Source organism: Rhipicephalus microplus, chromosome X (assembly GCF_043290135.1).
Source record: "Rhipicephalus microplus isolate Deutch F79 chromosome X, USDA_Rmic, whole genome shotgun sequence".
NCBI classification, from domain to species: Eukaryota; Metazoa; Arthropoda; class Arachnida; order Ixodida; family Ixodidae; genus Rhipicephalus; species Rhipicephalus microplus.
Genome location: NC_134710.1, coordinates 225,705,867 through 225,718,863, shown reverse-complemented (window position 1 = coordinate 225,718,863; position 12,997 = coordinate 225,705,867). Strand labels below are relative to the sequence as shown.

Sequence of the window (12,997 nt, the reverse complement as noted above, 5' to 3'; positions counted from 1 at the left end):
CCTACACCGAGGTTCGCTTCAAATCGTTCTTTCAGCACTTGCGTTGACGCCCGTTTCCATTGGGTCAACGCCGTGCGTACTGCTGCTGCTTTACATCTCATCAGGGTTTCCTTTGGAGAGATGGTCCATAGTTTTTATTGATCACAATTGAGGCCCTCTTGATGGCAGCAACACCTGTGTTTGCTTTTTTTGACTCATGTTTATTGCTTATTTCTTGTCTTCTAGAGTAGCAGTGGTGTTTTTAGTATTGCTGGCTCATAATTTACTTCAGGAAACTGAATTGTTCCTCTTTCTGTTTTTTTTTTTTAACATTGACAGATGCCAGCCTTTGTAAGCCTGTGTGAACATTTCTAACGGGAAATAATTGCTTAATGGCTGGTTTATAAGTTGCTGTTATTGGGCAGATGGACTGCTTTTAAGAAAATTCTAATATACTGACCAGTTTGACCCCGGTCTGAAAAAAAATGAGGAGCTGTCTTTATGTAATACTTTTTAGCTTTTTTTGTTTGGCTCTTTAAAAGCACATTATTACTGAAATTTCAATTATGTAATTTCCACTCTGAAAACTTGTAATGAAAATCTGCACTGGCTTGTACATAGTAACCTCTTTTTGTAAAATGTGGTTTTGCAGGGCAACAATCTGCAGCTGCCTGTGGCTGGCGCTATTGATTTTACTGCGCCGGAGCTGCGCACTCTCAATGCGATGGAGCCAACACCTGCCAGTGACATGTTTGCTTTTGGGTGCCTTATTTTATGGGTGAGCTGCTCGCACAATGTTTTTGAAGTGATAAGAACTCTGCCATAGCTCAGGGAAGCCTTATACATATCATTAGCATCATAAGTAATGAATGAATCTTTCCAGACGTAATACTTTCTCATACAGTTAAACCCCTGTGTAAGAGACACTGATTTAAGAAACAAATTCGTAAAAGAGACACAACTGTGCCTACATTGAAATAGGTGATGATAAAAAAATGCATACGTGATACCCTGTTGGTAAGAGACACCTCATATAAGAGGCAATAATTTCTGCCCTGTGCATGTCTCTTAAAAATGTGTTCAACTGTATGTCGCAGAGAAAGTGGTGTAGCAAATTTGGAACACTTTTGCCCAAACTCGATTAGCAGCGCATATGAACCTTTCTCATTCTGTGTTCTTTTTTCACACATGCAGTCAACGGCTGATTTTTTTGACATTCTTGAAAATTGGAACGCTTTGGTGTTTTTGCTGCAAGCCTCATATAAAGTAAAAAATTGTCAATTTTAAGGGCTCATTTTTTTTTTTTGTTAGACACAATATTAATGAGAACAAAGGGAATAATGCCGAGGAAAATATATGGGTGGTTAGGGGTAAATGTAATGTAAATGTGAAAGAAGAAAAGTGGACGCAAAAATGACTTGACATGGGCAGGGACCGAATCTGCAACCATCGAATAAGGCGTCTGATACTACTAAGCTATGGTGGCAGTCATTGCAGTCAGCACCGTCGTGGCTACTGCCAGCGCTGACACTCTCATGTTTCAAAGCACATATTTGTGCCATAAGGTGGCCTACGCATATGGCATGCTTCTTTCTGCAAAGGAAGTGGAAACAACTTAGACTATAGTAGCAGAATTTTACTTTCAATAGAATGCAAATATTGACCTGCAAAATATGTTACATTTAAAAATTTACTATACATATAGCACATAAAGTGGTATAACAAGCTTTTCAATTTAAAAAATTATGAATGGGTGTGAGAGTAATGTTTATTTAACATCGAAGTAGAGTTCCACAACAGTCTGGATTTCGCTAGCGTTTTCATAGTTGAACACTTCTTTTTTGCAGTGAAACCACCTTTACAGGAGCTTACATATATACTAATTACACTGATTTGTTCATTTTGACACATTTTCAGTCATTTAAATTAGAATCAAAGCATCAAAGCCGTCGTATCCGAGGAGAATCGCCAGAATTCGGACCACTTCCTTCTGTCTCAAGGACATCGGTGTTGGAGGCAAGTGCCACCACCACTATGACGAGCCAAATTACGCCGGGACAACTCATCGTAAGCCAACCTGTCATTCCAAAGGTGTTTCACAGTGACCCATACGAGGACGCCGAAGACTGCTTCGAGCATTGTCAGAGTGAGAAATCTAAATTAGTGGAACGAGGAGGGCAAGCTGCGCAACACCTACATTGCATTGGAAGACTCTGCGCGAGTGTGGTACGAAAACCACGAGGCATCTCTAGCGTCAAGGCAAGAGTTTTGGCGGCAGCTACTGAGTACGTTTGACAACAGTGATCGCCGGGAAAAGGCGAAAGCAGCTCTTCGTAGACGGAATCAACAAACGAACGAAACGGTCGCGATGTACATCAAAGATATCTCCCGCCTTTTCAAGCGAGCTGATCTCGGCATGACAGAAAGCAAGAAGGTGCCCCACCTCATGCACGGGGTAAAGCAAGAGTTGTTCGCGAGACTCGTTCGCGATCTGCCCCATACTGTTGCTGAGTTTTGGTCGGAAGCAACAATCATCAAAACGGCGCTGCAGCTGAGAGCCCAACGGTACAACCGTGACATAGCCGGTGCATCAGCAGGAGTCTACTCAGCAGGCGTCGTGGATAATCTTGACACATTGCGGGAGCTCGTCCGGTCTGTTGTCAGAGAGGTATTGAGGAAATTGCAGTCACCTGATGTCACCCCCGAGCTGTCTCTTGCTGAAGTTGTCCGAGGAGAAATTCGGCAGGCCAGGCGGGAGCCGTGTAGTGATGTGCCAGCGACATGACGGGTGGCGGCAACGTACTCTGAGGTGCTCAGGCGACCTGCTCTGCACTGTGTGCCGATCGAGACACCAAGTACTTATGTGCAGACAAGGCGCAGCTTGCCTGAAATCGTAGAAGCAGCACGCACTCCACCTCGTGCGACAGAGACCATGCCACGGAAGAGCGATGTATGGCGAGATGCCGCACGTAGGCCCTTGTGCTTCCACTGCAGAGAAGCTGGCCACCTGTACCGATTCTGCTAATATAGTCAAGCTAATCTTGGGGATTCGCCATCAATGCGCCGTGTTCATGAAACGGCGAAAGACCTTCCGAGATTGAAGAATACTTATGCTCACGTCGGAATTTCGACCTGCCTCTACGTATTCGACCGCGCTCACCATCCCCTATGCGCTACCGCTCGTCCAGCCCACGTCCCTTCCCAAGCGCGTCTAGGCATCGTTCGTCTAGCCCAAATCCGGGAAACTCAAGAGGGCAACCTTGGATATGAAGATCCTCCACTGCGATACGAGCGTGACGACGATTGTTTCCAGGTAAAGGAGTGCAGTAGAATGAAAATTAATTCAGACTTGCCGTTGATGATTGACGGACTAGAACTCAATGCTTTGATCGATACTGGTGCGGATTATTCTGTGATAAGTTACGAATTAGCGAAGTGACTCCGGAAAGTTTTGACCGAATGGAATAGAGCTCAAATACGTACTGCAGGCAGTCACCTTATAACCCCTTTCGGCCGATGTATCGCAAGGGTCGTAATACGGAGGCTTCATTTTTCGACAGTGACTTTGTCTTCCTGTCTCTGTATTCGAGAGAAGTCATACTCTGAATGCATTTCCTACAAGCTAATGGTGCCATTATTAATTTGCAGAGGTCAAGTGTGTCATTTTCGACGGAACCACACTATAAGAGCAGCACAAGTAGAAGAGTGATACAATACTCCACTACAGGTCGTCGATGATAATGTAACGGGATGATGATGCACGAGGATTATAACGGATGCGACAACCAGGCCAGTATGCAGCACCCGTATCGTGTTTCACCGAAGGAAAGGGAAGTTATAAAGAATCGGGTACAGGAGATGCTTCAAGATGGTGTTATCCAGCCTTTTAACAGTCCGTGGGCATCTCCCGTGGTGCTTGTCAAGAAGAAGAATAACATGCTATAGTTTTGTGTCGACTACCGAAAATTAAATTGAACGCTGTGACTAAACGAGATGTATACCCCGTTCAGCGCATCAACGACACGTTAGATCGTATACCCCGTTCAGCGCATCAACGACACGTTAGATCGACTTCGGTGTGCAGAGTTCTTCTCATCACTAGATCTCAAGAGTGGATACTGGCAAATCGAATTTGATGAACATGATCGTAAGAATACTGCGTTTATTACCCCGGACGGGCTGTTTGAATTTAAGGCTCGCCCTTTCGGACTCTGTTGCGTGCCGGCAACAATCCAACGGATGATAGACACTGTACTTTCCGGATTGAAGTGGCAGTGTTGATTAGTGTACCTGAACGACGTGGTCATCTTCGCCGCAAAATTCGAGGAGCACATGAAGCGCCTTCGCTCTGTGTTAGAAGCAATTCGTTCGGCAGACTTGACTATCAAGCCAGAGAAGTGCCAGTTTGGCTTCGAAGAACTTCGATTTCTTGGGCACGTCGTCAGCACCCAAGGTGTTCGACCTTATCCCGAAAAGACAGAAGCCGTCGCAAGGCTTCCGGTACCAACAGACAAAAAGTCAGTAAGGAGATTTTTAGGTCCGTGTGCGTACTAGACGGTTTGTCCGAAATTTCTCGAAAATTGCAGAGCCTTTAACGAAAGTCACGAGGGAAGATCAGCCTTTTCAGTGGCAAAATGAGCAACAGAGCGCCTTCAACGAATTACGATTACGAAAATGGTTGGAAAAGCCCCCAATTCTTTCTCATTTTGATGAGACAGCTGACACGGAAATACACACAGATGCTAGTAACATCGGCCTTGGATGCATTCTAATACAGTGGCAGAATGGCGAAGAAAAGGTCATAGCTTATGCCAGCCGGACTCTAACAAAAGCAGAGACCAACTATTCGGCTACAGAGAAAGAATGTCTTGCCATTATCTGGGCCATCAGTAAATTTTGGCCTTGTCTATATGGTAGGCCATTCAAGGCAGTCAGCAATCATCATGCCCTTTGCTGGCTGGCGAACATCAAGGATCCATCCGGATGACTAACAAGGTGGAGCCTCAGACTGCAAGAATATGAGATAACCGTGGTATACCGATCTGGGAGAAAGCATACCGATGCTGACTGTTTGTCACGGGCGCCTGTAGACACAGCACTATTAGAAGACGAGGACTTTCCGTTCGTAGGTATTGTCAAAACTACTCAAATAGCCGAATTTCACCGCGCTGATGAAGAATAGCCCCCCTCTCATCAAACACCTGGAAGGAGTCGACGTACAAGTGCCGCATATATTTTCCTGAAGCCTCACATCATTCTGCCTCTAGAAAAATGTTCTCTACAAGAGAAACTTTAGGCCCAACCGCGAAAAGTTCCTGCTTGTCCTTCCTACAAATGTGTGACAAGAAATAATACGAGCGTGCCACAATGAGCCCACGTCTGGACATTTGGGCGTGACTCGAACGCTTGCAAGAATCAGTTGCACTACTATTGGCCCAAGCTCTTATCTTCAATTTAGCACTAAAGACATGCCCCGAATGCCAAAGATGGAAAAAACCTAGTGCTGAACCGGTGGGCCTTCTACAACCTATAGACCCACCGAAAGCACCTTTCCAACAAGTTGCATTGGACCTCCTTGGACCTTTCCCGACGTCTTCATTTGGCAGGAAATGGATCATGGTCGCGACCGATTACTTAACGAGATATGCTGAAACAGACTCCTTGGAATGGGGAACGGGGGCTGAAGTAGCCAATTTTTTTGTACACAACAACGTGCTGATCGCGGAACGGCTTTCACAGCAGAACTTATGAAGTGCCTTCTCAATATGGCTCACACTATTAACAGAAAAACAACTGCATATCATCCTCAAAGCAATGGCCTGGCGGAGTGTCTTAATAAAACTCTTGCTGACATGACATCTATGTATGTGGATGTCTAGCACAAAAACTGGGACGAAATTTTACCATATGTCACCTTTGCCGTACAAGAGACAACCAAGGTTACCCCGTTCCAACTTGTTTACGATCGTGCAGTTACCACAACACTGGACGCCATGTTACCGATAGACCAACACGACTATCTCCCTGATCTGGACGACTTTATACAAAGAGCGGAAGAGGTCCGCCAGTTAGCAAGGTACCGAATATATCACCAACAACGGCTCGACGCAGATTGCTACAACCGGGGAAAACGTGAAACGCGGTATGATGTGGGCGACAAAGTGTGGATATGGGCCCCAGTACGCCGACGAGACCTGTCTGAAAAACTCATTTGCCGATATTTCGGCCCATATGAGATAGTACACCAGATAGTACACCGACTCAGTGACCTCGTTTATGAAGTCAAGCCTGCAGGCCACGTGCATTCGAGACGACGCAATCCCACGGAGCGCGTACACATTGTACGCATGAAACCCTACTACGACCGATACGAAGACTAGCACACCAATCGCTTGCTACGCTACAACTGCATTGCACGCATCGGGTGGATGCCGCTTGAGAGGGGGGATAATGCCACGGGAAACTGCCAATGCTCTGTGTAAGGCAGACATCGCGATCAGGAGAAGCGCTGACGGCACCGCTTCAAGAGACGAAGCCAGCCGCAATGGCCGAGCGGGTCCTGCATGCGCACGAGCTTCGACCGAGCGGCCAGCGCGCGTGAAGACGAAAACGACGGTGCTCGAGGCAGAGGTTCGCAAGGACTACGGACGTTCGGTTCCTTTTCCCAGCTATTGTGTCATTCCTTTTGCTGGGGCACAAGTTCGCCCTTATTAAAACTTGTAAATAGAACATCCTTGTTGTGAGGTTGTTATATCTGCTACAGTATTAATAATCGGAAGGGGCCACTGTCACAGTGTAGTGCAGCGATGCCTGTAAGGATAAGCACCGAAAATGCATAAAGGTGATGCCAATACAGTTTGATCGCTGAAAACCCTATTGCAATAATAATTTTGTAAGAACTGCTCGGCAGGGCATGGGACCTGTTACAGTTTCGAGGACAATGCACGCATTTCATAGGCGAAAACTCGCATACGCTGCGCTGTTGTTCATTGGCACTTCTTTGTGTGGAGACTACTATTTGCGCCGCACTGATGTTCCTCTCGGGAATGTAAAAAGCTTGCCATCACTGCAACCATGTGTGATCAGGAACTGAGTAGTGTGACAAACAAGCTCTGCTGGAGTGCTTGCTAAGTACGCCACAGCAAGTGCCTCGGCAGGGACAGTGTGAGCATTGTAGGCAAGTTGGTGCATGCAGCTAGGAAGAATCGGCTGAGTTCCCTGCAGTCACTGAATGTAATCACAAGAACGTTTGTGAGCACAGAAATTCCACATAAGTGAATCGGTAGGCCTTGAAAGCTATTTAGGACCTGACTGTGGCAATGTAACCGTTTGAGCGAAGTAAACGGGTATGAATTCATTTTTTAAGGTGATTTCGCTGCTTTTTAAGGAGCACTGACATTAAATTTACTCATGTTGAGATTTTTCTATCTACGAGTTATTATCAACTTCCTAGTAGCATTTCGAGACCCAAAACGCAACTGATGCACTATAAGTATCCGTGATATCTAGCACGATTCAAATCCCCGCAGGGACATCTGCACAAGCAAGCATTTGGTGTGTGTTGTAACACCACGGATCCGAGCCAACTGGGGGGAGGTTTCTTATGCGTCTTGTGGTGAGAGCCTCTGATCATGAGCACTCCTTGCAGCCTAGGTTTTAATTGAAGGTTAAACTTTAATGTGACTTTATGCCCTCCAAAAAGTAGGTTGCACTCAAACAGCAATGAAATTGGTGTCCATAGTTCTTGTGCACTTGCATTCCTTATGCTCGTGTAGGTTCTAGCATGTATATTGCCTTCCCACTAGCACATGCTGTCTGGTTATAATCGACAATAGCAGGCATGTCGGGCCCCTAGCAGTGATTGCATAATATTTGTTAGCTGGCATAATATAAGCATGAAACAAATATATGCATCATTTTAATATGACCTAAAGAAATGTAGAAACTACTGAGTAATAAAATTATGTACACTGTGAAATGTTTTTTCATTCTTTTCATGCTTAGGTATCCTCCCCAGCAATGTTTTTCTTTTATTTGTCATGGTGCTGTGTCAAAGTAATTTTGATGTAAAAGAAATTGTGAAATTTCAGCTTGGTACTTTTGCTGTATATTATTAACAATCTTTTCTGCATGTTTTTTGTTATAGTTACTGTTTCCTGGAGCTCAGTTTAAGCATGGATGCCTGGAAAACCTTGAGCCAGCTGATGAGGTAGTCTGCTTTCTTAAAATTGTAACACGTGTGTGTGCTTTAAGAAGACGACAGGTTTTACCGCTCACTTTAATTCAAGTGCCAGCTTAAATAATCTACACGCCATTGAAATAATCTGAGTGCCTATCTATTTAATCCTTGTGCCAAAAACTTAATCCAAGTGCCACCGTGTTTAATCCAATTGCCAATGACTTCAATTCAGGTGCCAGTCTGTTTAATCCTTGCACAAAAAGCAGAATACGGGGCGTAAAAACGGCAATGCAATTGAAATACAGTTTCTACAGTATAAAAGTAAATAGTCGGAAGGCAGAATAAATCGTTATTGGTATTTGCTGATAGTATTCGGGAAAACAAAATTACTTCCGTGTTTGAGCCTTTGTTTGGAGTGCTTATAGTTTGTTATGTGCAAGTTTGTATAATGAGTGCTTGGCCCAGGTGGAATAATTTTAATGAAAACGAAAGAAAAAGTAGGAACATGTTACGGAATATCTTACAGCGCAATAAAATTCAGTGTTCATCACTAAAGCTCATAATTGGGCTCGGCACCCACTGCGACATTACATGACCGGGACAGGTCATGTAATGTGAAGGACAAACTATGTTTATTGGAATACCGGAATGCATACCAAGATATCAAAAACCTGGCCGTGCACAGGGATGGGTCAAGGACAGCTACATAATCAAGAAATTAGGAGGTTGTTGCGGGGCAGAGTGAATTAGAAATAGTTCCAACATGTTTTTGTCCTGCAGTGCACATAAAACGTACAGTGATCATCCTGATGTGGGCAATGGAAGTTACATTTCGCATTAATGTTTGCTCTTATCTTTTTATTCAAACAAAATTAAATGTCTCCAATGATACGAACAATCCTCATTGTTCGTTTAGCTTGGTAGTTTAGTGACGTACTTGACCAATTCAATGAAATGAACACAGAGGAAACGAAATGATAATATCGCACATTTGTCCTTGTGCCTAGCTTCGTTTTTTTTCTGTATGTGTTTTCTTTTGCGGCATTATGCCTCTCATAACACATTGGAAGCTTGCGGATTCAGTGCAGTCTCTAAATTATTTGTTCTGTCCTCTCTCTCTCTTTCTACACACACTCATAAAATATATATGTATATATATATATATATATATATATATATATATATATATATATATATATATTTATCACGGTTATTAGCCGTAAGCACAAAAGGAGGAAGAAGCCAGCATCACGTGTGGTGGTCTCTGGCGTTTTCGAGGAAGACGACGTTGCGCGTCTGCTCTTGCGCTTTGTTTTTGTGTGCCAATAGAGCCTTGCTGTTAACGTCGAAAGGAAGCCTTGTGTCCTGTTCTTTGCACGTTGCGACACTGGTGGAGGTGCTGGACTTCTACGACTGATGCTCGGGACTCCTCCGCGGCCCGGCACTTCAAGTCCGACACCGCAACCCGTTCCTTCAGTGGATACCCCTGTCCACCGCTACAGTCGCCGACAGCGAGGCCTTAGTCCTGAGGCGATTCCCCTGGAACTTTCCCAGCATAGTACTCCGCCTGGAGAAATGGCAACTGCAGGTGCTTCGCAGCTGACTTTTGAGCAGCCTCAGATTCCGGAAACATTCCATGGTGAGGCGTATGAAGACGTTGAGGACTGGTTAGCCCAGTATGAGCGAGTCACTAAGGCAAACCGCTGGACCACCGAGCTAAAGCTTTCTCGCGCTTACTTTGCTTTAGCAGACAGCGCTCGTTGTGGTATGAGAACCACGAAGCAACGCTGTCTTCATGGGATGAATTTCGCTACCAAGTTCTCAGCACCTTCGCAAACAACGACCACCGTGACTTTGCTCAGCAACTCATCGAGTCTCGGGTCCAGAAACTGAATGAAAGTGTCGCCATGTTTGCGGAGGACATGACGCGCCTATTTGGACGGGCTGACCCTGTGTCACAAAACGAGCGCTCAAAAAAGGGCGCGCCGCCAAATTCTCGCGATGAAGCGCCGAGAGGTCAACGATAAAAGAAAAAAAGAAAGAAAACAAGCATCCAGGGAGACCCCCCCCCCCCCCCCCCCCCCGGGCGCGCATCCCTCTCCCCTCGGAAGCGTAGGTTTGCCGACGAACCTCCTCGTGTCGGCGGCCGGCGGCCGAGCAGGCCCCAAAAGATTCTCGATGGAAAGGGGCGTGGTGATGCCGGGTTGCGTCATCCGTCGCGGACGGCCTACGAAGCGTCTCGCCCCCTCCCCAGCCTTCGCTGCGCATCGCGCCGACGAAATGATGAGAACTTTCTGGAATCTCGCGCGGAAGGTATTTAATCGAGCAGCCGAGACGAGAGATCAGGAGAAGGCGGAAGTTAGCGCTAGAGCGCGTAGGGTATTCCGCCGTGTAGTCGGCGAAGGTTTTGCCCGTAGAGACAAAGCAGGAGAAGATGATTTCCACCTGAGGGGTGACGACTCGAGCTACAAGCAAGAGTGTGTGTGTTTACCGCTATCGAGCGAAGACGCGTGGCAACAGCTGCGTGTGCGAAGCCGACGTGTTTCCGGCGAAGAAGTTTGAAGCTTGGAGAGTGGCCAATTGAAGACGCGAGGTTTCCTGGAAGAGAAACTTCGGCGAGGTTTCCTGGAAGAGAAACTTCGGGGTCAGCGGAACGACAACAACGCTGGACTTTGAGTGAGTGATTCTCGGAAGGGTATCATTCAGACTTTTGTTCCAAGAACTTTGGACTGAATAGGTTTTCTATCTCTTTAGTCTTTAAGTGTCTTGGTTGTCCAATGTATGCGACTGCATTGTAGTGCGTATTGTTGTCTGTGTCCGTTGTTTCGAGTGTGGCTGATGGTACTTTGTAGTACGTTGTTTGATTGGTGACATATTGTATGCAACTATTGTGGAGTGTGCATACTTGTGTATTGTTTTTTGATCTGCCATTATGGAGAATATAATTTTGTTTTGGTTATCAACTCTCGGCTCTGACTTGTTCTTTGGGCCACAGCCGGCGTCCGCTGGCGCGCCAAAAAGGACCACTTCTAAATTGTCCACGCTTTCGTGGTGCGGTTCGGGGGGCCGATACTTCGGCCCTTGGAATTAGCCCGGCGATCGCCTCCCGAATTAACGGGACCTGTGACACCCTGATATGCCTGAAGCCAAGAAACTCCGCCATCTGATGCCAGGCGTCAAAGAACAGCTGTTTGCTGGCCTTCTCCGCAATCCACCGATGACCGTTCTGGATTCATCAAAGAGGCTACAGCTATCGAGCGCACACTGCAGCAACGATGTCGCTATTACGACCGACCAAACGGTGCCTCAATCAGCGTCTCTGCTCTGATGGCCGGCTCTTCGTGAGCTTATTCACGAGGTTGTTCGTGAGGAGATCCGCAACTTCCTTGTGACTCCGCAAGAACTGGCGATGGCTTCAGTTGGAGAAGTTGAGCGGCAGGAAATCAGGCAAGCATTTTCCCAGCCCAAATCACTACCAGCCCAGCGATCTATTAACTACGCGGCAGCCACCAGTCGTCTGTCGCCAGTGCCGCATAACTCGTTTGCACTGGCTCATTCTTACGACACGCTGGCGCCAGCAGTCTACAACCCACCACCACCACCACCACCACCACCAACGACGGCGACTCCGCAATATAACGCACCTACTGAAACTCCATTCTACCCGCCGTTCTACCCTCCGCCGACACCTGCAACTTGGTTGCCGAGGGTGCCTACCAGTCGACCATTCGTTCGGAAGACGGATCTGTGGCGCACCGTCGACCGCCGTCCACTGTGTTTCAATTGCGGAGAAGCTGGACATGTCTACCGCATCTGTCCATATCGTGAAGAAAGATACCCGACTTATGCACTGACTTTTTCACGACCTCGTTTCGACACCCGACGTGACAGCGCGCACTCGCAGGGACAGCCATCCGCTCTGTATCATCGACCCCGCTCTCCGTCACCTTCGCCCAGCCGTCGCAGTTACGCCGACGCTGTCCAGGGCAGGTCCCCAAGCCCTCATCGGGGAAACTAACAGCTGCAACCTTTGGAGGGAAGGTTGCCACTCGTCGATATGCTGCAATACCTCCAGTACCAGTACAATACGACGAACCATGCAACGCCGCCGACCCCACAGGAAATCGTAAGCGCCGACATAGCTGTTCACATAGACGGACGCCCTGTGACAGCGCTAGTAGACACTGCCGCAGATTTCTCTATCATGAGCAGAAAGCTTGCTGATTGGCTTAAAAAAGTTAAAACGTCATGGACGGGGCCTAACATAAGAACCGCGGGGGGCCAACTGATGACGCCAACTGGAAAGTGGACTGCCAGAATTAGTATCGGTGATTCAGCTTTCGTTGCCACGTTCGTGATTTTGTTTGAGTGTTGCAAAGACCTTATCTTGGGGATGGACTTCCTTTGTGAATACGGCGCCGTCATAGACATTCTAGACAGGTCAGTTACATTTTTGATGGCCCCAGATCAAGTTCCAGATATGAGATGTAACGACCAGCAGCGTAAACATCTGCGCGTCTTCGAAGATCACGTGACCCTTCCACCCCGTTCAAGTGCTCTCGTAGCTGTAACATGCGACCACCCAAGCAACTTTGACCACATCGCTGAACAAATTCCAGCATTGCTATTCAGCCATGGCTTATCTGTTGCAAGAGCCGTCGTAAGCCTCAATTGCGGACACACGCATGTTCTGGTTACGAACTTCAGTACTGAGCGACGACATCTTGCAAAAGGTATGGCAGTCGTGTACGTCGAGGAGCTCATTGAGGTTGCAAGCTGCTTTACTGTGGAGAAAGCCGATGTCGCCGGCTCAGCCCCTCTATCCATCGACGTTGGCCC

The 12,997-nt window shown here is 46.9% G+C and overlaps 1 protein-coding gene across 5 annotated transcripts in view; it reads left to right on the top strand.

Annotated features, from left to right (window-relative positions):
• LOC119187516 (serine/threonine-protein kinase 31) overlaps positions 1 to 12,997 on the top strand; it is a 280,654-nt gene that overhangs the window by 257,940 nt on the left and 9,717 nt on the right. For 4 of the 5 annotated variants that reach the window (XM_075878712.1, XM_037435655.2, XM_037435656.2 and 1 more), the window contains 2 exons: positions 632 to 757; positions 8,126 to 8,188. In XM_075878712.1, the coding sequence (XP_075734827.1) occupies positions 632 to 757; positions 8,126 to 8,188 (189 nt within the window). The remainder of the gene's footprint in view (positions 1 to 631; positions 758 to 8,125; positions 8,189 to 12,997) is intronic. The other variant, XM_075878711.1, reaches the window with a different exon arrangement.